This window comes from Schistocerca gregaria, chromosome 8 (genome assembly GCF_023897955.1).
Source record: "Schistocerca gregaria isolate iqSchGreg1 chromosome 8, iqSchGreg1.2, whole genome shotgun sequence".
Lineage (NCBI taxonomy): Eukaryota > Metazoa > Arthropoda > Insecta > Orthoptera > Acrididae > Schistocerca > Schistocerca gregaria.
Window position 1 is genome coordinate 254,084,387 of NC_064927.1, and position 25,168 is coordinate 254,109,554.

The window sequence follows — 25,168 nt, forward strand, 5'->3', positions numbered from 1 at the left end:
AACATCATTCTACTACGTCCATGTCGTTGTTCCTGGGTAATGCTAAAAGTAGGATACAGTACATTTTGCACAAAAATAGCTTAATTTGGCGTAGCGAAAGATTTGGTGCACATTTTTATCGATTTGATGTGTCTTTCTCGGATAATTCTAAGTAAATCAGAGTTCTTCCCCAATTTTACTTTTTTCTCATTTTCAGCGCCATCTATCAATGGTTCATAAAATATTTCAGACAAAACTTGACAACTTTTTTATGGAGAATCCGAATCTGCAATAAAAATGGGCGTTTCCATATAAGATTTAAAAGTTGCCCCCAGCCCCACCCAAGGGGGCCGGGGTTGGGGGTCACGTATAGTATCATTTGATGTCCCCCTTTGAGCTCACGTACTTCTCTTACCCACTATTTTTACTCGATGTATAGTTTTCGAGATATCTCATCCGAAACTTTAGATGGACCACCCTGTATATTGCTGAATAAAATGCTTTTACTGAAGAAAGGGGAAAGGAAATGTGAACAAAGTCTAGTGCGTTTTCATGATAAGTGAGACATGAGCTCTACATATGTGGACCTCCGTTTATGCCTTACTGAATCATCAAAAAATATTTCGTTTGCATTTGCATCATGCTTGTTTAGTACTTTGTCGTAAAGTATGAAAAGAAAAATTTCCTGCGATTTTTTCTAAATTTATTTTTTAACTCAGTAGTGAAGAGACTAAGGTCCATTCAACACAAGTGGCCGCTTGGGGCGCCTAGCCGGTGGAGGTGCCAGAGGTGCCCAATTGCTAAATGTATATACTGGATATATAATAATTGATAGAACGTACACGACAATGGAAGCAAAAACTTTCTAATGTACATGGGCCCGTAGGCGAACCGTTGTGCGACATAATGGCGACTGTGTGTTTACAAACCGCCACTGACTTCGGTATCAAATAATTTCGTTGTTAGTATACATATATTTGAAATGTAAACTTTTCGATTTAGTCCTAAACCATTTGGACTCAGATTTCACCCAACGCGTACCTAAACAAGAAAAGCAATACTGCTTCAGCACGTTACATGTTAGAATTTGCGCCTCTGTGGGCGTCGCCCGCGATAGTGGACGCTGTTGGCAAGTCGACGTGGCGCGGTAGGCAGCTGGCGGCTGCCCCGTTGACGTGGCTAATCACGCAGCAGCGGCCAGTCCGCCGTCAACAGCGGCGGCGAAAAGACGGCAGCGCGTCAGCAGCCGGCGCCACCGCAACAGGTGAGACAGTGCGGGCCGCCCGCGTGGCACATACATGCCACTGACATCAAGCTGGTGCAGAGACTGGACAACTGCATGCAGTATGTTTTGGTGTGGTCAATCTTCATGGGTGGACCGTTAGGGGCGTTCAGCTGCATTTCATTAACTCGTAAAAGGAAGTCTGTGCCTGAGAGACACCGTAGCTTCATAAAATATCTTTGTCAGTCGTACGGCGTGGGTCATTGTTAACGGAGACGGATATACGTAAAGTAATAGTTGTTTTCTCAAATATCATATTTCCAGTAAAGCACGTTTTGTAGCGTGCATATTAAACATACATTTCCAATAGCAGTACCTTCATTTCTAGTAAGTAGAACTACAAGCAGCTAATTGCCCTTTCCTTTAGACAATCTTGTAAGTTAAAAGTCTCAACATTACACAAATGGGATCTACCTAGGTCACGAAAAAAAAAGGACGAACCAAAATACTATAAAGGGGATGATAGCCTACAACTTTTGCAGAGAAACTTCCTAGGATGCAGGAAGAGGTAGGTGGAGAGGAAATGGTTGTACAAGATCTGATTTCTGACTATTTCGATTGTGATCCTTAGTTTTCTCCAGACAATGAAACGTTTAGGTCTTCCTCTGAGGATCTAGACTCTGTTGCAGATATTGACTTTTCCTGCACATGTGACCAACCAAATTTCTTTTGCAGTCAAAGGGAAAGTGGATTGTATTGGGAATCAAAGGAACCAACTAAAGTTAGACGAGTAAAACATAACCCGGGAAATATCGGATATAACATGGACTGTTAAAAATTTAGATGATAATCCTAAGACATAAAATATTTTGTCTTTGATATTTGCTGATGCATTCTTTGAACTAAACCGACAGATATTAAACTCGAACAGTACAGAAACAAGACTGAAGTACATCAGCAAAGTAACTAAACAGCTAATGATCTGTATGAAATAACAGAGGGCGTGCAGCCCTTGTCTTCACCAGAACAACAGGAACACTGCATATAAATGTGTGAATTGTGATAGATCTACATCTGGAAAGTTCGAGAAAAATATGGCTTAATTGTGTAATATATTAATTAACTAAAGAGTTTGTCAATCTGATGCTTTTCACTGACTTTAATTTCTTCTTTACACAATTCATGTATTTTTGTAGAGTTCAATTAGACGAGTATGCATGAAAGTAATACATATTGAAATCAATATTCGATGGGGATCTTAAGTGAATTATTGTTCAGTTTGTTCATTGTACTAATATATTAATGTAACTGTATGTCAAGAAAGCTATATTTATTTGTTTTATTTCTGTTACTATGTCTGTCAGCCTGTTAAGTAATAAAAGTCATTGCTCCTATTAAGGATTAATATAATGTTGTTGGAAATCCTTTCAGCTGTTTTACTGGTAGCATTTAATTCACATGATCGATTTCGTAGTTATACAAGTTCGTCTTCAGACGCGTTTGTAGAAGTCTGTTTCAGCTGAAATACTGAAATACATGAACTGATCCAAAACGTAACTTCATCGAAAATCAGTAGTGCTGCTGTAAGGATAAAGTACGTCAATTCTTGCGTGTACCCAATATGAAGTCCAAATATACATAATCGAAGGTTCATGCGTGCCCATCTAAAACCAAGTGACTACGAAAATTGTATATGGATGGAACGAATCTCAGGCTGTGCAATAAGCACACAAGAACTGGAATATTATTTCCTTACAATATTAATCATTTTTGATGTGGTTACATTTTAGATCCGTTTAGGGCTATGCACTATAATATCTCAGTTCAGCTGGACTTTCATAAGCACGTCTGTAGATGTAATTTTATAATTTCTAAATCGATCATTTAAACTAAATACCATCAATAATGCAACTAATTGGTTTATCCGGTGTCAGTGTATGAACCAATATCGTATGCTTCAAGATCACATGTGGTAGATAGTACGGCCTACATCTCAAATTTCTAGCATCTAAACATTAAGAAAAATATAGCAAAGAGAGAAGGACAATTTACGTTGGTGTTGAGGTCTTCAGTTCGAAAACTAGTTAGAGGTAGCTCTCCATGCATATCTACCCCTTGCAAGGCTCTTCTGTCCATAGATACAGCAGTGTATATCCATTTGGATCTGCTTAGTGAAGTCAAGGGATGGTGTCTTACAATTTTTACCCCCACACTTCCTGCCATTGGCAAATTGGCCGTTACTAGGTGCCTCAGGATTTATCCTATCAGCCGATTTCTTTATTTAATAAGGTTGTGCCATAAATTCCTTTTTCCCCTGATTCGTGCTGAGTTATTTCTCATTTGAGCTCTTCTGTCAGGAGAGTTAATTTGTAGTTGGAGCGGCTACTTGGATCTGATGCGGGGTCACACATTGGTGTGGTTCCTGTTGATTCACTCTTAGGTGGGACTATACTAGACATGGCCTACACCTCAACAAGAAGGGGAAGGGTAAACTGGCTCTGCTGATAGCAGGAAATTTAAAGGGTGGAGGAACTACATCTCATGGTGGTAAATCTTTTTTAGTGTAAGATCAGTGTCCAGTGGGAAAATCAGCCAGGCAAGTACTAAAGATGTTAAAAAAGTTCAATATACTCACAAAAGTAAAATGAAAAATGTTAGTATATTTCATCAAAATATTGGGGGATTGAAGAATAAAATTGATGAGCTTCTGCTTTGTTTAGAAGATATAGAAACTGAGAATGTAATAGATGTACTATGCCTGTCTGAGCATCACATTGTCACTGATATGCAAAAGGTTAGCATCAATGGGTACAAATTAGCTGCACATGTAAGTAGAGATAATATGATGAGAGGAGGAGTTGCCATATATGTCAAAAGCTTCCACAGCGCAAAACATTTAGAAACTAAAAAATTTTGTGTAGAGCAACATATGGAAGCATGTGCCACTGAACTAAAACTAAATGATGGCACTTTCATAATTGTAACAGTTTATAGGTCCCCCTCAGGGAATTTCCAGCTATTTCTAGAAAACTTGGATGCTTTGTTGTGCTATCTGTCAGACAGGGGGAAGCAAATTATCATTTGTGGGGATTTCAATGTTGATTCCCCGAAAGAGTGTGATAGGAAGAATGACCTTGTAGTATTACTCAGTTCTTTCAATTTGAGCTCCATCATTGATTTTCATTCTCGGATAACAAAGAACAGCAGGACACTGATAGATAACTTTTTTATAGACCAAGATAACTTTAAGGACATAAATGCTTATCCTGTTGAGAATGGTCTTTCAGATCATGGTGCACAGCTGGTTACAGTACATGGCATAACTCCCTGCAGTATATCAAATCAGAATTTCAAAGCAGTGCGTTCAATTAACAATATAAATACTGCAAACTTTAGGGAAAGACTAAAGGAGCTAGACTGGGATGAAGTGTATATGGAACCCGATGCAAACTTGAAATATAACTTATTTCACGATACATTTTTAAGGGTATTTGAAAATCGTTTTCCCAAGAAAACAGTGAAACATAATTCCAAGAAAACATATAAAAAACCTTGGCTAACTAAAGGAATAAGAATATCTTGCAACCGTAAAAGAGAACTGTATCTAACAGCAAGAGAGAGTACTGACACCGAAATTGTTCAATATTATAAAAACTGTTGTGCGGTACTAAGAAAAGTTATTAAAAAGTCCAGAAGCATGTGTATCATGTCTGAGATCAGTAACTCTGATAATAAAATTAAAGCAATTTGGAATATTATTGAAAGGGAAACAGGGCAGCCAAGAGCACAGGAAGACTTTAGTGCCATAAAACTGAATGACAAGTGTACTAACAAACAATCTGAAATTGGAAATATTTTCAATAATCATTTTTTTAAATGTTGTGGAGAAAGTAGGATCTAGATCTTCACTAGAAGAGGCAAGGCTTCTAATAGAAGAGGCCATACCTGTGCAGTTTGAAACAACTGTATTTCCAAGAACCTCTCCCTCTGAAATCAGTAAAATAATAAACTCACTGAAAAGTAAAACCTCTTACGGAATTGATGGCATTCCCAGCAAGATACTTAAAGCTTGTTCCCCACAGATAATTGGGATTCTCAGCCACGTATGTAATACCTCTTTGGAGCAGGGTGTTTTCCCTGATAGACTGAAATATGCCATTGTAAAACCATTACATAAAAAGGGGGATACGTCGGATATCAACAACTATCACCCAATCTCTCTTCTGACAGCTCTATCAAAAATTTTTGAGAAAGTAATGTATTCAAGAGTAGCCTCCCATATATGTAAAAATAAAGTACTAACAAAATGTCAGTTTGGTTTTCAGAAAGGCTTTTCAACAGAAAATGCTATATACGCTTTCACTGATCAAATATTAAATGCTCTGAATAACCGGACATCACCCATTGCTATTTTTTGTGATCTCTCAAAGGCCTTTGACTGTGTAAATCATGGAATTCTTTTAGATAAGCTAAATTATTATGGTTTGAGGGGGGCAGTGCACAAATGGTTTAATTCATACTTAACTGGAAGAATGCAGAAAGTTGAAATAAGTGGTTCATGTAATGTTAATACAACAGCTGATTCCTCAAACTAGGGGGGCTATCAAGCACAGGGTCCCACAGGGTTCGGTCTTAGGTCCTTTACTGTTCTTGATATACATTAATGACTTACCATTCCATATTGATGAGGATGCAAAGTTAGTTCTTTTTGCTGATGATACAAGTATAGTAATAACATCCAAAAACCAAGAACTAAGTGATGTAATGGTAAATGATGTTTTTCACAAAATTATTAAGCGGTTCTCAGCAAACGGACTCTCTTTAAATTTTGATAAAACACAGTATATACAGTTCCATACAGTAAATGGCACAACTCCACTAATAAATATAGACTTTGAACAGAAGTCTATAGCTAAGGTAGAATTTTCAAAATTTTTAGGTGTGTCCATTGATGAGAGGTTAAACTGGAAGCAACACATTGATGGTCTGCTGAAACGTCTGAGTTCGGCTACATATGCTATTAGGGTTATTGCAAATTTTGGTGATAGAATTTCAGTAAATTAGCTTACTATGCCTACTTTCATTCACTGCTTTCGTATGGTATCATATTCTGGGGTAATTCATCGTTGAGTAGGAAAGTATTCATTGCTCAAACACGTGTAATCAGAATAATTGCTGGAGCCCACCCACGGTCATCGTGCAGACATCTATTTAAGGATCTAGGGATCCTCACAGTAACCTCACAGTATATATATTCACTTATGAAATTTGTTGTTAATAATCCAGCCCAGTTCAAAAGTAATAGCAGTGTGCACAGCTATAACACCAGGAGAAAGGATGATCTTCACTATGCAGTGTTAAATCTGACTTTGGCACAGAAGGGGGTAAATTATGCTGCCACAAAAGTCTTTGGTCACCTACCAAACAGCATCAAAAGCCTGACAGATAGTCAACCAACATTTAAAAATAAATTAAAAGAATTTCTAGATGACAACTCCTTCTACTCATTGGCTGAATTTTTAGATATAAATTAAGGGAGGGAAAAAAACTAACTTAAGCATTAGTGTCATGCAATATTTTGTGTAATGTAATATCTTGTACAGACATCTTTCATTAACCTGACACGTTCCACATCATTACGAAGTGTCGTATTCATGATCCATGGAACAAGTATTAATCTAATCTAATCTAATCTAATCTAAAGGGAACCTCACCATCGTACCCCCCTCAGATTTAGTTATAAGTTGGCACAGTGGGTAGGCCTTGAAAAACTGAACACACATCAATCGAGAAAACAGGCAGAAGTTGTGTGGAACTATGAAAAAAATAAGCAAAATATACAAACTGAGTAGTCCCTGTGCAAGATAAGTAATATGAAGGAGAGTGCGAGCTCAGGAGTGTCGTAGTCCCGTGGTTAACGTGAGCCACTGCGGAACGAGAGGTCCTTGGTTAAATCTTCCCTCGAGTGAAAAATTGACTTTCTTTATTTTCGCAAAGTGATGATCTGTCCGTTCGTTCATTGACGTCCCTGTTCACTTTAATAAGTTTAGTGTCTGTTTTTTGCGACCGCACCGCAAAACCGTGCGATTAGTAGACGAAAGGACGTGCCTCTCCAATGGGAACCGAAAACATTTGATCGCAAGGTCATTAGTCAACCTATTCTTCCACAGGAAAACACGTCTCATATATTCTATACGACACTGGTCAAGGCATGTGCGTCACATGTCAGGAATATGTTGTCGATCCACCTAACTTGTACACTTGGCGAATGGGTAAAAATATTCTTCTACCTTGCCCGATTTAGGTTTTCTTGTGGGTGTGATGATCACTTCCAAAAAAGGTGTAGCATCCCCATACTACGGCGCAGTTACCTCGCATCGGACGGACAGACGGACAGATAATAATTGTCTGAAAATAAAAAACTTAACTTTTCAGTCGAGGGAAAACTTGAGTCAAGGGCCTCTCGTTCCGTAGCTGCTCACGCTAACCACGGCACCACGCCGCTCCTGAGCTCACACTATCCTTGATGTTGCCTATCTTGCGCATAGACTACTCAGTTTGTATATTTTGCTTTTTTTTCATAGTTCCCCACAACTTCTTCCTGTTTTCTCGATTGATCTGTGTTCAGGTTTTCAAGGCCTATCCACTGTGCCAGCTTATAACTAAATCTGAAGGGGGTGCGATGGGGAGGTTGCCTTGTACATGTATTCATCTCTTGGTCTCTCTCTGCGATTTTTACCCTCCACGGTGCCCTCCAATGCTAAACTGGTAGTGCTGTGATGATGCGGACATGCCCTGTCAAACGTACAGTGAGGAAATCCCGCTGACAGGTCCAGATGCCAGTAATGCCTACTCAGAAACGTATGCCCCTGTTTTCACAGTGTGGCATCATACAGAAGGTGTCAGAGGCGCGTCGATATCCAGAATTTTCATGGAGGCTGTCAGAACCCAGAAGAAGAGTTCGCCCCAGTGGGGTGACGATAATGGGTGCTGGAGCGCTTGCCCCAGTGTGGGGGTGGGGGGGGGGGAGGGGGTGCGGGCGGCCACACTGCCCCAGTCATGATCCGCTGCTCTCTGAGGCAGAAATTTGGCTACACTGATTACATAGTCACTATTGATTTTAATTGCTAACGCCCTCCCTGAGCATTTCCTCAATGGGTAATGAAATGGGATATGAAGAAACTTAAATTGACTGTAGTATTCAGCAAATTCTTTCTGTTAGTCAGATGTCAGAGATGAGAGTGTATCTTCAGCTTTCAGTCTAGTGCAGCTTACACCACTGTGCACCATGGCCAGCTGGTCCAGCGACAGCCCACTGCTCTCTTTCTCCTTCTCTCTCTCTCTCTCTCTCTCCCCTTCATATATCCTCCAGTGACCAACCTAAGACTGCCGGTCTGGCTGCATGTACAGTAGGTCTCAGGCACTGACACGAGAATGTGATCCTGAGCGCTATCTTCTCGCTGTCCAGCATATGCTCCACTGACTACTCCACAAGAAAGTCCAGTTTTGTGCGTATGCGCTGCTTAAAAGGTCTTCCAACTCGCGGCGCACACTCTCAGTCCATGAGGGAGACCAGAGACCTCTTATGCCAGTGAAATCAACCTGAGGAGAAATCAATACCGACTTGTCAAATACAGTTCACAAGCGCAGAAGAAACGTCTAAAATTACAAAATATACATAAAAGCCCCTATGTGGTTGTTGGAGTGAAGCATGGAGATTTTAAACAAAATTTTCTCAGAAATAGTTGCATAAATTTTTCCTTTTCGTATAGATTTGAGACCTTGGTTTTCTGACATTTATCACATACTTCCAACAACCTTCTAACTCTCTTCTCCATATTGTTAAATGTGTAACAGTTCCTGAACTTCTCAGAACACTTCTTTACCCCAAAATGTCCATTGATTAAATGTGCATATAAAATTAATTTGCCTACCTATTTTCTGGCTAGCATATCTTCGAATCACTGGAGTGTATCAAGCAATACTTTTTCAGTTTCACCTCATTTTGTCCTCCCATCATTGTCTCAGCATTCTTAGCATTTTGTCTCCATTTTGCTTCGTATGCATGTTTTGGCTTACCTTTCTAAGGTGTTCCTCAAACTTAAGTCGCACCATTTCATCAGCCACAATATTTTTTGAACCTGTTACATAACTTAGAAATCGTATTCCTGTAGCGCTAATGCACATCCTGTTAGGTTCCGAGTGTTATCATGTAATATCACAAGAAGGCTAATGCTTTATAGCCTGTATATGTGTATTTTTTCTGCCCATAAGATAATATCAAATTTTTTGAAATTCCATCCTGTGGCCAAAGCTCCTTTTTCTGTCACACAGTAATTTCTCTCCGATTTGTTCAAGATTTTGCTAGAAAAGCTGATGGTTTTTCTTTCTTGTCCTATAATATGGAACAATATTGCACCAATCCCACATTTTGATGCATTTGCCCCTACATAAAAACTCTGTATTAGATCAGGATGTGACAGCATGATCGCAATACCTAGTTATTCATTAATTTTCTTAAATTCTTTCCTGCATGCAATGGTTCACAACCAAACAGTATTCTTCTTAGTTAAGTCCAAAAGCACTTTAGCATTCAGAATCTGATTTATCGTAAATTTGTGATAAAATCTGCAAAGACTGAGAAAACCTTTTATTTGCTTCCAATTCTTGGGCACTGGAAAGTTCCTAATACCTTCAATTTTATCAAGATTCAGTGTCACCCCAGAAGATCAATTAATATGTCCTAGAAATTAATTTTCCTTTTGCGAAACTCTGATTTATTCAAATTTACTCTGAGGCCCTTTTATGCAGATGCCACTAAGACTTTATCCAATATCTGACTGTGTTGATACCAACTTCTTGTGGCTATTAATATGTCACACACAGAGAGTTATCTTCGAAAATAAATAACACTTAACGCTGTTACACATACAAAGGCTACAGCCGATATATTCAAGGCAGATAGTAATACGCTGAACTGGTATCCTCACACACTATAGTTGAATGCTGTAATTTTCTTGCACTCCACAGCTAATGGCGCTTCCCAATGGATAGCTATTAAATCTATGCTAGGCAGTACTCTGCCGTATCCTTACACAAGATAGAGGTAAGACAGGGCGTTTAAGGTCAATCTGCAAGTTCCGAGCGTTGAGGAGCAAATGGAGAAAGACAAATTCCCAGTGAAGGCAATTTGATGACTTCATTTCAGCGCCAAACACTATCACAGGGCATCCAGGAAAGATGCTGATTTTGGAACTGGACAGGATTCTTGCAGCAGGGGTGTGATTAGAACATTGTATTTGCGATCAGACTAGCTACTACAATGAAGTCTAATTCTAAACATTGGAAAAAGCAAAGGAGGCAATTCGTTCTACAACAGAAGTCAGTGTCTGAAGCCACAGGGCAGGTGCTAACAGAGGTAGCGAACACAGGCAGCATCTTAATTACAAACCTGAGAGCAGAACTCCAAGTGAGAAAAACAGGCGTGTCCGAGCTTACCGAGGTTGGCCACGAGCGACACGGAGTCGGCGAAGCAGCGATCTGAGTGGGAACTCTCTCTGAATACAAAAATGTGTATTTTTAAAGAATCGTGGCTGTGCACCATTCCTCCCTTCCTATAGTCGACCCACCAATGCACGGGCACTTAACAATGTGGGGTCAAAATAGCCAGGAACATCGGTGTTTTACGTCACTTGACCTCGTCCTCCACCCTTGTGTGGGTCGGGACACCGGAGGTAGCACTCTAACCTGTGCAAACCCACTGACGTTGCACTTCTCAGGAGCAAGTATCAAGCTTGCTGCCTCTGCTGAGACGTACCTTTTCGCGGTCATCTTCTAAAGTGACGCCCTACGACAGCGTCTAGGTGGTGAGTGGAGTTACCAGTTAATTCTTTAATTCTCTGAAGTGAAACGTCTCTCGTGGGACAGCTGCCCAGAGAGTCTGCAGTTTGCACAGCTCTAGTATTGCTATTATTTCCGGTAACCTATAAGCTATCATTTTTTTCCGGATCTCTGCATTGTCTCTCTGATTTCCTACCATGGAGTGTCTCTGACGGCTCCAAATAGGCTTCAGTGCTAATATATGACAACTTTTGTATAATTAAATTTCTGTACAAGTTCATCTAGAACCTCTGTGTGAACTATTTACAACAGTATAATCTTGTTACACACCGTCTTCTCTAGTGAAATTTGTAATAATCCGCCTTTTTTGGACTCACCACAATTGAATTGGCAGAGTTACTTTGGGCCCTCTCAGTAACGCCCCAGCGGGTCATCCTTTTCATCTGCTTATCAACTGCCTCTCTTTTAGAGGTTGGGAAAGAATGCATCACGTTCTAAAGACATCATAAGGCATGACCTTAACTTTATACACTCAATTTTTCATCAAACCTGGGTCTGGTGAAAATACCTTACTGTATTTGCATGAAATTACTTTTAACTCTTTTGTCTCTGTAGCTCTCAGCCTCGCTATTTCTGCCTCCTATTGATGTATCTTGTTGTTAATCTTAGCACAACTCCCGTTACCAGCAGGTCGATCTTGAACCACAGATTATGAATGTTTTTCTTATGTATTCCACAAGAAACATTCCCTCATTATGTTTACTTTTACACCTGTGTTCTTTTCTATAGGAATTTCTTATCCTTTCAATGTAACCATCATTTCATTCCCATTTACATTAATTGTATCAATGCCAAAGTATTTTTTTACTCGATTGTTTATTAACCACTTCAACCTAAGGATTAAATCTATATTCAAACTTGATGTCTCTATTGTATTAATTGTATGCTTTACCTCGTTTATCCTGAAGTCTAGAAGTCTAATAGAACCTATATCAGTATTACCTTAGTTGTAGCACAACATGCTATGACTGTTCTTACTCCATGTACTGGCAATACTGGGATCTTGTTGCTTGCCATAATTTTGTCATACATATGTTTTGCTACGGCATTGTCTCGCATCATGAGTCCACCACAGCTATTATGTCTATATAATAATGGTGTGTTGAAATGCTCTGGTGCATACTCCTGCACCAATGCCTCTTTAATACTATCCTTATCACCATATATAGAAAAGTGATATTTGGTCCTTTTGTGCTTACAGTTAGTGATCAGACCTTTTGCTAACATCCTATGTTACCCTGACGTGAACTCTCTGATTCATAATTTGCAGTATCGTGACTGTGGGGTAGGTTCTAGATTCCTCATGATAACTTTCTCTTCCTCTGCCTCTTTTAAATCAACCTTTTCCTCTCCTGGGCAAATTGTAGCAGTCACTACGTGGTCTCTGTAGTCATAGTACGACTTGTCTTCCCGCTCTCGTCACGCCAGTGTTGCGTTAAACTTCAGGTGGTGCTAATTCTTCCTATGTCTGTATATCGTTCTGCCAACTTCCCAAATTCTGTTTGTTACCTGCCAATGTGTCTAACTGATCTAATACCTGCACTGTAGCACTGATGCCGTTTTTTGGTATTCTAATTAACTTTCCCTGAACTCACATTGGTCACTTAATCATATAACTAAATCAGATCTAACTCCTTAAGCGAATCAGCCAGAAACAGGTTCGTTTTTAAATATGACTGTAAGAACTCTTTTCAATTTTGCATTTACTACTATCGAAACTACGATTTTCATATAGGCCTCTCCATACGTGATTTGTGCGCGGTTTGACCAATATCGATCCATAAATGTCCTTGCGAATTGGTCATATATGTTGCATTGCGATCCTATAAGCATTCCCCAGGATAAAGCTTTCCCTTCTAGTCTACTAATTACGCAACCATTGTCTTCCTATCATTCCACTGCTCAAGAAATATGGACGTATGCCTCATCCGGCAGATAAATAATGAACCTCACACACTTGCAAGTACTAAACAACAGATATTACGTAATTCTTGTTTTTATCTTTGTGTTTTTCCTGCTCATACCAAGCTTCAAGCCTCTAATTTATTTCAGACTCGGCATGAATAGCATAATTAGCCAATGACTGTAATACTGCCTTGTGTATATTGTCAATTTTTTCTCGAGTTTCTTTCAGTTCTGAATCAAGTTTGCCTGCATTCATAGCACATGTCGTTCTGATTATGTCTGTTCTCTCAAATGAATCAACATGAGAACTGTCAGTTTTTATGTCTTGCTGATTGTGAGCCATTTCACAAAACTCGTGAATTTAATTTTAATCATTCACTAATTGTATAACATTGTATTCTGAACACCTTACTGAAGGCTCATATGCTACAGACAATTCCTTACTCTTACCTCATTCTTTTACTAAACCATCAGTTATTAATTTTTGCTTCTTTTCGTTCTCTGTAAGTAAAACTGAGGTTATTGGCGAATCTTCTCTTTTATCTCATCAACGTTTTGTTGATATAACTTTGTTAGCCCACCTAACAATGTTTTGATTTTTCTATTGCGTTTTTATACATTTTTCCTCGATAGAAGTTTTATTTGTTTAATCGAATTTGTAAATTCCTCAAGAGCTTCTTGAAATTGTCTTGGATTCTTCAGCAATATATCTTGTAAGCAGAAATGGGGAATGTATCTTATAGCTAGAAGGAGTAATGATCCAGAAACAGTCAAACATTATAAAAACTGCTGAACTTTATTAAGAAAACTTATTAAAAGGGCAAGAAATATGTGCATGACTGGGATTAGCTTCTCTATAGTAAAATTAAAACATTTTGGAATATTTTTGAAAGAGAAACAGATCAACTGAGAGCACAGGAAGCCTGTATTTCTAACACAATTAATGACAAGTTTGCTAACGAAAAGTCAGAAGTAGATAATATCTTTAATAACCATTTTTATGAGTTGTAGAGAAAATAGGATCCAGCTAATCATTAGAAAATGCAATGCTGTTTACGGAAGAGGCAATGTGTATGCAATTTGATAACATTGAAATTCAACCCACCTCTCCTACTGAAATTAGGAAAATAATAAATTGACTCAAAAGTAAAAGCTCACATGGAATTGATAGCATTTCCAACAGAGTACTAAAATCTTGTTCTGAACAGATAAGTAGGATTCTCAGCCACATATGTAATAGCTCACAGAAACAGGGCATTTTTCTGGATAGACTGAAATATGCTATTGTTAAACCATATTACAAAAAGGGGGATACAACTGATGCTAATAACTGCGACCCAATCTCACTTCTGACAGATTTATCCAAAATTCTTGAAAAAGTAGTATATTCAAAAGTAGCTTCCCATATCTGTAAAAATTAAGTAGTAACAAGGTGTCAGTTTGGCCTCCAGAAAGACTTTCCAACAAAAAATGCTACATGTGCTTTCACTGACCAAATATTAAAGGCTCTGAAGAACCAGACATCACCCACTGGGATTTTTTGTGATCTCTCAAAGGCTTTTGACTGTGTGAAACATGATATGCTTCTAGATAAGCTTAAGTATTATGATATGAACAAGACAGTACACAAATGGTTAAATTAATATTTAACTGGAAGAATACAGAAGGTTGAAATTAACAGTACAGATTATTTGCAGAAATCAGCAGAGTCCTCTAAATGAGCGGGTATCAAGAACGATTACCTACAGAGTTAAATTTTGGGCCCCTTATTGTTCTTAATATATATTAATGACTCGCCAGTCTGTATCCATGAAGATGCAAAGCTAATTCCTTTAGGTCATGATACAGATATAGGAATCACACCCGATGAATAAGAATTAGCTGAGGAAATTCTGAATAATGTTTTTCAGAAAAATGGTTCTCTGCAAATGAACTCTCACTAAATTTTAAGAAAACACAGTGTATACAGTTCTGTAAGTAAACGGCATAACACCATTGATAAATATAGACTTTGAACAGAATTTTTTGCTAAGACAGAATTTTCAAAATTTTTGGGTGAGCACATTGGTGAGAAACTGAAATGGAAGAAACACATTGATGATCTGCTGAAACCTTTGAGGTCAACTATTTATGCTGTTAAGGTTATTGCAAATTTTCCTGATAAAAATATCAGTAAAGTAGCCTACTATAGCTTTTTTCATCCACTGCTTTCATATTATGGCACCTTGCTTTTATGTAATTCTTCATTAACAGAAAATGTATTCATTGCACAAAAGTAGGTAATCAAGATAATAGCTGGATCCCATCAAAAATCATCTTGAAGACATTTGGTTAAGGAACTAGGGAGAAACACAGTAGCTCCACAATACATCTATTTATTTGTGAAATTTGTTATTAATAATCCATCCCAGTTCAAAATTAATAACAGAGTGCATAACTACAACGCTAGAAGAAAGGACGATCTTCACTATTCTGGGTTAAATCTGACTTTGGCGCAGAAGGAAGTGAACTGTGCTTCCACAAAAGTCTTTGGTCATTTAGCAAATTAGCATTAAAAGTATGATAGGTAGCCAAGCAGCATTTAAAAACAAATTAAAAGGATTTCTGAATGACAACACCATCTGCTGAACAGCTGATTTTTAAATATGGGGTATACACAAGGTGGTCCATTGATAGTGACTGGGCCAAATATCTCACGAAATTAGTATCAAACGAAAAAATAATGAGAATAAGTCTGTTCCAGCATGACGGGGGAAAACAGATGGTGCTACAGGTGGCCCACTAGATGGCACTGCCATAGGTCAAATTGATAGAAACTGCATTTTTTCAAATAGGAACCCCCATTTTTATCACGTATTCGTATAGTACATAAATAAATATGAATGTCTGATTTGGAACATTTGTTTCGCTTTGTCATGGATGGCGCTCTAATATTCCAACACTTATATAATATGCCTCAGCCGTTTAGATGAACACTTGGTAACAATGTGGTTTTTAAATTAAAACACAGGAAGGAGTTACATTTGGACTTTATTTCTGTTGTTTCAATGTGATACATTTACTTTTGTGATTTTATCATATATTACGGAAACACAACTGTTACTACGTGAGCAACCATAATAACCTCATTAATGTAATAGCTCAAAATGATGTGCTTCAACTGCAGTGGATTTAGCAATATGCGTAACGAAATTCGTCTCAACAGCGAGCACAGATCGCCTTCAGTAACTGTCGCACATGCATTGACAAGGCGCTGAGGCATGTTTTCAGGCGTTGTTGGTGGATCACGATGGCAAATATCTTTTCATTTTCCCCAAAGAAAGAAGTCCGGAGATGTAAGGTCCGGTGAATTAAGTATCCTTCCTTAATTCCACACCATACATTAATCCACCAGGGTCGCTGATGTTCCACTTGTTGCAGCCATCGTTGTTTTTCTGTTGCTCAATAGTGCATATTATACCGGTTTAAGTTACCTCTGCTTGTGAATGACGCTTCGTCACTAAATAGAACTCTTGAAAAAAACCTGTTATCGTCTCGTCATTTATTTTGTGCCAAGTGACAAAAATTTACACAACGTTCAAAATCATCGCCATGCAATTCCTGGCGCATAGGAATACGGTAAGGGTGAAATGTATGATAATGCAGAATTCTCAAAACCGACATTTTTGAAATTCCCTATTCACGCTCAGTTTGTCTGCTACTGATGTGCGAATGAGCCTCAACTGCAGCTAGAACACTTATTTGGGCATCTTCGTTTGTTGCAGTTCTTGGGTGCGTCTTCTTGTTTGGCAGAACACTTCCGGTTTCTTTAAATAAGTTACATATCCGACGAAAGATCCGGACACTTGGATGCTGTCTGTCAGGATAACGATCAACACACGCATCACAAGCTTGTTGGGTATTTTGGTCACAATAGCCATAAATAAACACCATATCCATCCTTTTCTGCGACTGTTAAAGGTTCCATTTTAACAAGGTTATGTCTTTCGGGTGATAATTATAATTGGACAACCTTATTATCATGCCTAATTTAAGTAATGAATTGCACAAAGTGCTATCGGGGGCTTAGCTACATTTGTGAGAATATTACAGAGCCAACCATCACTAAGCGAAACAAATGATCCAAATCAAACATTCCTATTTATTTACGTACTATACGAATACCTAAAAAAAATAGGGGTACCTATTTTTTTAAAAATGCAGTTTCTATCAATTTGACTTATGGCAGTGCCATCTATTGGGCCATCCATAGCGCCATCTGTTTTCCCTCTTGACACTCGAACAGATTTTTTGTTCTTATTTTTTCGTTTGATGCTAATTTCGTGAGATATTTGTCCTGGTCACTATCATTGGACCACCTATATATACACTCCTGGAAATTGAAATAAGAACACCGTGAATTCATTGTCCCAGGAAGGGGAAACTTTATTGACACATTCCTGGGGTCAGACACATCACATGATCACACTGACAGAACCACAGGCACATAGACACAGGCAACAGAGCATGCACAATGTCGGCACTAGTACAGTGTATATCCACCTTTCGCAGCAATGCAGGCTGCTATTCTCCCATGGAGACGATCCTAGAGATGCTGGATGTAGTCCTGTGGAACGGCTTGCCATGCCATTTCCACCTGGCGCCTCAGTTGGACCAGCGTTCGTGCTGGACGTGAAGACCGCGTGAGACGACGCTTCATCCAGTCCCAAACATGCTCAATGGGGGACAGATCCGGAGATCTTGCTGGCCAGGGTAGTTGACTTACACCTTCTAGAGCACGTTGGGTGGCACGGGATACATGCGGACGTGCATTGTCCTGTTGGAACAGCAAGTTCCCTTGCCGGTCTAGGAATGGTAGAACGATGGGTTCGATGACGGTTTGGATGTACCGTGCACTATTCAGTGTCCCCTCGACGATCACCAGAGGTGTACGGCCAGTGTAGGAGATCGCTCCCCACACCATGATGCCGGGTGTTGGCCCAGTGTGCCTCGGTCGTATGCAGTCCTGATTGTGGCGCTCACCTGCACGGCGCCAACCGCGCATACGACCATCATTGGCACCAAGGCAAAAGCGACTCTCATCGCTGTAGACGACACGTCTCCATTCGTTCCTCCATTCACGCCTGTCGCGACACCACTGGAGGCGGGCTGCACGATGTTGGGGCGTGAGCGGAAGACGGCCTAACGGTGTGCGGGACCGTAGCCCAGCTTCATGGAGACGGTTGCGAATGGTCCTCGCCGATACCCCAGGAGCAACAGTGTCCCTAATTTGCTGGGTAGTGGCGGTGCGGTCCCCTACGGCGCTGCATAGGATCCTACGGTCTTGGCGTGCATCCGTGCGTCGCTGCGGTCCGGTCCCAGGTCGACGGGCACGTGCACCTTCCGCCGACCACTGGCGACAACATCGATGTACTGTGGAGACCTCACGCCCCACGTGTTGAGCAATTCGGCGGTACGTCCACCCGGCCTCCCGCATGCCCACTATACGCCCTCGCTCAAAGTCCGTCAACTGCACATACGGTTCACGTCCACGGTGTCGCGGCATGCTACCAGTGTTAAAGACTGCGATGGAGCTCCGTATGCCACGGCAAACTGGCTGACACTGACGGCGGCGGTGCACAAATGCTGCACAGCTAGCGCCATTCGACGGCCAACACCGCGGTTCCTGGTGTGTCCGCTGTGCCGTGCGTGTGATCATTGCTTGTACAGCCCTCTCGCAGTGTCCGGAGCAAGTATGGTGGGTCTGACACACCGGTGTCAATGTGTTCTTTTTTCCATTTCCAGGAATATATATATATATATATATATATATATATATATATATATATATATATTGATGTACTGCCCCCATAATTAACCTTTTTCTACAGTATTTGTACTAGACAAATCACTATATCAACTGGTACGGTGTTTGTCAGTATAGTGTAGTGAATTTTAACAGATACATTTATGTCTAACCCATATTCATCTGAATGCACCTGTACAATGTACACCTGAGTAGCGTTTTCCATGACATCTGGAATACCTTGTATTGATGAACTTTAGTCACGTAATTCTGTCAGTTTGTCGTATGATCCTGACAAACGTTCATCAGTCTCTCTTCTATGAGAAGAGAAACATACTTCCATATTCCGTAATACCGATGTTCCATGCGGCTTTTCGCGGATGATGCTGTAGTATACAGAGAAGTTGCAGCATTAGAAAATTGCAGCGAAATGCAGGAAAATCTGCAGCGGATAGGCACTTGGTGCAGGGAGTGGCAACTGACCCTTAACATAGACACATGTAATGTATTGCGAATACATAGAAAGAAAGATCCTTTATTTTATGATTATATGATAGCGGAACAAACACTGGTAGCAGTTAATTCTGTAAAATATCTGGGAGTTATATATTTATAACTAAAAACCTATTTGCTAATTGTTACATGAAGGTGTGTGCTGCTTCTTTGCACAGTAATGTGGCGCTGTGGCACGCCTGCTGCTGGGATTTTAAGAAAGATTAGCTTAGACTAGTCTGTCTGACTGTCTGCTGACGAAGGTTGCATGGGCCAATTCACCCTCCAGACAGTGAGCAGTTTTTCACTTTTAGCCTCCTGCAGCAATGTACGGTGCTAAGACTTTCTACTGTGGAGCAGTGACCGCCACTGCGTGCCGTTACAGCATCCACACTTGCCAGCTTCCTCCTGCTGCCCTCGATGTGATGCACTGCATAATAATGAAGTATCGAATTCTTCCTTCCATGAAGTCAGTCCTTTTTCATCGCATCCTACATCACAATTTTTTTGATCACTCACCCGCTGCACAGTCTCTCAAAACATAGTCACTAATATATTGCATAATTTAAGAAAGAAAATCGTCGATGTCATTTCCATGAAGTGTTTATGCTCTAAAGAGCATTATTATTGTTAAAAGTCACTCTACACCCTCTCCACAATACTGTTCACTGGATTACTATTACAATTCACTACTATTGCAAGTTCACTGATCACTTTCCCTACAGTTATTCACCATTACTGCCACTGAAAATCATCCCCACCTGGTATTCCATCTAAAACACCTCCCCTTGCTCTGGTAGCTACACTATGTGATCAAAAGTATCCGGATAGCTGACTGAAAATGACTTACAAGTGGCGCCCTCCATCGGAAATGCTGGAATTCAATGTGGTGTTGGCCTGCCATTAGCCTTGATGACAGCTTACACTTTCGTAGGCATACGTTCAATCAGCTGCTGGAAGGTTTCTTGGGGAATGGCAGCCCAGTCTTCACGGAGTGCTGCACTGAGGAGAGATATCGATATCGGTCGCTGAGGCCTGGCACGAAGTCGGCGTCCAAAACATCCCAAAAGTGTTCTATATGATTCAGGTCAGGATCCTGTGGAGGCCAGCCCATTACAGGGATGTTATTGTCGTGTAACCACTCCGCCACAGGCCGTACGTTATGAACAGGTGCTCGATCGTGTTGAAAGATGCAGTCACCATCCCCGAATTGCTCGTCAGTAGTGGGAAACAAAAAGATGCTTAAAACATCAATATAGGCCTGGACTGTGATAGTGCCACGCAAAACATTAAGGGGTGCAAGCCCCCTCCGTGAAAGCACGACTACACCATAACACCACCGCCCCCGAATTTTACTGTTGGCACTACAGACGCTGGCAGATGACGTTTACTGGGCATTCATCGTACCCACACCCTAACATCGAATCGCCACATTGAGTACCGTGATTCGACACTCCACACAACGTTTATCCACTGTTCAATCGTCCAATGTTTACGTTCCTTACACCGAGCGGGGCGTCGTTTGGCATTTACCGGCTTATGAGCAGCCGCTCGACCATGAAATCCAAGTTTTCTCGTCTCCCGCCTAACTCTTACAGTACTTGCAGTGGATCCTGATGCAGTTAGCAATTCCTGTGTTTTGGTCCGGACAGAAGTCTGCCTATTGCGCATTACCTCTTCAACTGTCGGAGGCCTCTGTCAGTCAACAGACGAGGTCAGCCTGTATGCTTTTGTGCGTTATATGTTCCTTCACGTTTCCATTTCGCTATCACATCGGAAGCAGAGGACCTAGGGATGTTTAGCAGTGTGGAAATATCGTGTACACACGTATGACACAAGTGACACCTAATCACCTCACCACGAAAGAAGTCCACGAGTTCCGCGGAGCGCCCCATTCTGTTCTCTCACGATGCTACAAAATGCGACAAAAAAACATGCATGTGGATCGTGTGATGGACCCGAAGATTTTCGGCCGTTGAAATAGAAACATATCACTGAATTTTTCACTTCTCTACAAACTGCGCCAATTGAAGTCCGTCGATACATGATAAAGGTGTATGGAGGCGGATCAGCCAAAAAAAAAAAAAAAAAAAAAAAAAAAAAAAAAAAAAAAAAAAAAAGTCGATACGTGATAAAGGTGTATGGAGGCGGTTCAGCAAAAAAAAAAAAAGATTTGTAACACGTTTACTTGAAGTAAAAGTTTTTTGTGACCAACAAATGAAAACGATTGAGGCACTCTAGATGAGATATTTCTTGCAGAAGCATTATGAAACAAATATACAAATTACAAAAGGGAGCAAAACTGGAAGATCTCTTTCGATACAGTTTAAAAAGTAGTAAGGGATATGATGGCCCTTAGACAGTACACGCTTTTGGCAGTTGTATGATTTATGGTAAATTGATATCAATTCAAGAGTAATATTGTGCTATATGTAGCAATCCTTACTGTTGGGAAAGCCTGTTACGAAGTGGAATCATCGTTGTGGCTTGTTACATTACAGAATCATAACGCTTCTGCAGACACCATAGTCGCTTTCTATTGGATGAGACACACAGGCCTCTATTTAGTAGCAAGGAATGTCCTGGCTCTTGAGTGACTGGAAGGTTTGAAGCAGAAACTCCGGTATCATTGATCGGAAGAGTCGAGTGGTGGTGGCCGCAGTGAGAGGTCATAAAGCTAACGGTCTGAGTTCACTGCCAAGAATGTGTTTTATTAATATTCATTGTTGAAAAAGTGATTCATTGTGTAGAAAAGAAAATAGGTCCGCGTCAGAGATGAGTGCGGATGATATGTGAGCAACTGAGTTAATAGTTTTCAGATTGTATCAGAAAGAGACACAAAGAGACTCAGGCATGGAACGGAGCTATGTGCAGTTGTGTATGTGAACTAGTGTTTTAATTATGAACTGTATTTGATACCATCTTGATTCCCGAGCGTGCGGTACTGATTTACAAGCGTGACATTCGTGCAATATTTCGTGTGTAATATTCACAGTGCTGATACACTAAGAAGTTCATCACGTAATACAAGGCATCCCTGGGAACAAAAACTATGTGCTCTTTACTGAAAGGTCCCGGCGGAGGTTCGAGTCCTCCCTCGGGCATGAGTGTGTGTGTCTGTCCTTAGGATAATTTAGGTTAAATAGTGTGTAAGCTTAGGGACTGCTGGCCTGAACAGTTAAGTCCCATAAGATTTCACACACACACACACACACACACACACATACACACCTTTACTGAAAAGTGGTCAGAGATTTTCCTTACGGTTCTCACCACTACAACATCACATCATAAACGAAGATAGACTATCATCTTCTGTAGTGAAGCAGACATCTTTAGAAGATGCAGGTTGGAGAACTACACAAAAACTGTGAGATGCGTCTCATATTGCCCGTCACCAATAGCAGCCCTCACATGTTCAGTCAGTCTGTTACAACTACACTGTGCGATCATACGTATCCGGAAAGCCTCCGAAGACATACGTTTTTCATATTAGGTACATTGTGCTGCCACCTACTGCCAGGTACTCCATATTGGCGACCTCAGTAGTCAGTAGTCAGTGTCAAATATTTTTCACTGTTTTAAAGATTCAGAATATGCATGTTAGTTTATGTACGCTGTATCACTTGATAAAGGGAGGCATTGAAGAATATTAACACCAATATGTTCTTCTTTGTTACAGGAATGGCTGTATCCACAGAAAAGATGCGGCTACCCCTGTCACTGTTGGCTTTCCTGGTGTCATTCCTACCATGCACATGTGCTCTCCTCGCCATGGATCAGTGAGTATTTGCACCAAGTAACCATAGACATATTTTTTACTATCCTCCACATGTTTGCTTTACATCGCCAGCAACTATAAATTTATAAAAATACGGTTATACAAATCGCCTCTAACTGCATATCTGTAATGCTTCATACAGTCTCTTCAAATTTTTTTGAAGAAATCGCCTACAATATAACACTGACTAAGTGTTCACTGGATTAACTTACTAAATACCTCTCAGTTTGGTTTTCGTAAATGCACTGCCTGACAAAAGAAGTGAAACATCGTAATGAGAGGAGAAAATGAAACTTTACAGGTTGAGGGGATCTGTAATTACGAACGCGAATCAAATTTACGAAGAACTTGGCTGCATTATCCCACTTATCAGCATCCGCCTGGTCTGGATATATGCACTGATTCGGTTGGGAATGGTGCCATAAGGCTGTAGTATCCTGTCCTGAGGCAGGATGGCTCACAACTGTTGTAGTTAGGCCTTGATATCCTGGATACTGACACTGGGACATATTTGACGTCTGAGCTGGTACCACACATCTATTAGCGGTGGCAGATCTAGGGATCTTGCTGACCATGGATATATGTCAACATAGAGACAAGTGCCATGAGTGGACGAGCAATCTCTTGTTGAAAAGTGGTATCACATACTGCCACGTGAGAGGTAATGCAAGAGGACACAGGATCTTCATCATGCGCCAATATGCAGTCAGTTTTCCCTCGGTTACTGTCAGCCACGACTCCCCACACCTTGACGCCAGTAGTAACATCGCTGTGCCTCTCCAGACTTTGGAGAGATGTGACCTCTCTGCAGGTCGCCACCATACTCGCTGACGATGATAATCAGGGGTAGCGCAGAACCTCGATTCATTGCAGATCACAGTGAGATACCATTCATCAGCAATGCACACTTCCCGACCATGCCACCACTCTAGACACATCCATTTGCGTTGCGGTGTTAACAGCAGCATATGTCTAGGTCAGTAATTCCCTAGTCCCCTGCCAGTCCCTGAGCGGTAATGCGGAATAACACAGGAGAGCCCATTAATTGTTCTCAGGTGGCAGGCGCAAATGTCAAAGAGTTACAATGTGCTTTGTGTACAATGTGGTGATCCTCCCTTGTGATGGTCAGACAAGTTCAGCCGGAACCTTGATCAAAAGTATGCATGACCTCACACTCCCATGCTGTCCAACATCACATTACTTTCATATCAAAATGCCTCACATTGGACCAGCCTGGCAAATGGAGACGCACAATGAGGCCTCTTTTAAACGCTGTGAAGTGCTGACAACACTGTCTCGTAACAGTACGTGGCATCACCGTGACCTCCTAGTGATGACTCACCAGCTCTCTGATGCTGTTCAGGCCCCTTGTATATCCTTTCAAGCCTGACATCACTGAGCACAAACAGCACTATTGTACTCTGCTGACCGCTCTGTCACAGAGAACTGCATCTCTAATTATTTACGTACACGCCGCTGGCGTGGAAATGTATGAGATTACAAATACAGTCATGTCCTTTGCGTATCACGTATTTTTGTCAGGCAGTGTAATACTCTATGGAGAAATTCACACGCGATCTCTAAGTGGAGTCCTGGTTGAGGTAAGGAGCAATACGTTTTCTGTTGGTATACACTTAGACGTTCCAGGGCCTTATCAGTTTGTGGACCATAAAATACTAAATGAGAAATTCAAATACTATGACCTTCATGGAATTTCTGCTGTTGCTGTTGTTTGTTTATGGCGCACACATTGTGTTTAGCCCTTGCAGTTACGGCACGAGATGAATAGGATTAAAACATTTAAACTGTAGACATGCTAAGGGGCTACATAAGATCACAGTAGCTCTCTCCCATTATTTCTCGCATTAGCACATAGCTCCCCATCACGTCACAAAAGTGATCATCAATTAAAACTGAGTTAATAAACCGGCATCTACCCACTTGCATGGCTGGTAAAGGGAGGAGGCAGATAAGCATCTAACGCCGACTCAACGACGAGGACATTACAGATGCAGCACTACCTCGGAATGGAGAAGGAATTGGCCGTGTCCTATTCGAAGAAAGCTCTCGGCATTTCTCTTGAGCGTTTTAGGGTAATCCGGAA

The 25,168-nt window shown here is 40.7% G+C and overlaps 1 protein-coding gene across 1 annotated transcript in view; it reads left to right on the forward strand.

The window, feature by feature from the left end:
• The first annotated feature begins 1,167 nt into the window (after positions 1–1,167).
• The window catches only part of LOC126285431 (cubilin-like), a 1,398,426-nt gene continuing 1,374,425 nt past the window's right edge, over positions 1,168–25,168 (forward strand). Inside the window, exons 1-2 of the mRNA XM_049984811.1 lie at positions 1,168–1,243; positions 22,966–23,065. Of these exons, the coding sequence (XP_049840768.1) occupies positions 22,968–23,065 (98 nt within the window). The 5' untranslated portion in view covers positions 1,168–1,243; positions 22,966–22,967. The remainder of the gene's footprint in view (positions 1,244–22,965; positions 23,066–25,168) is intronic.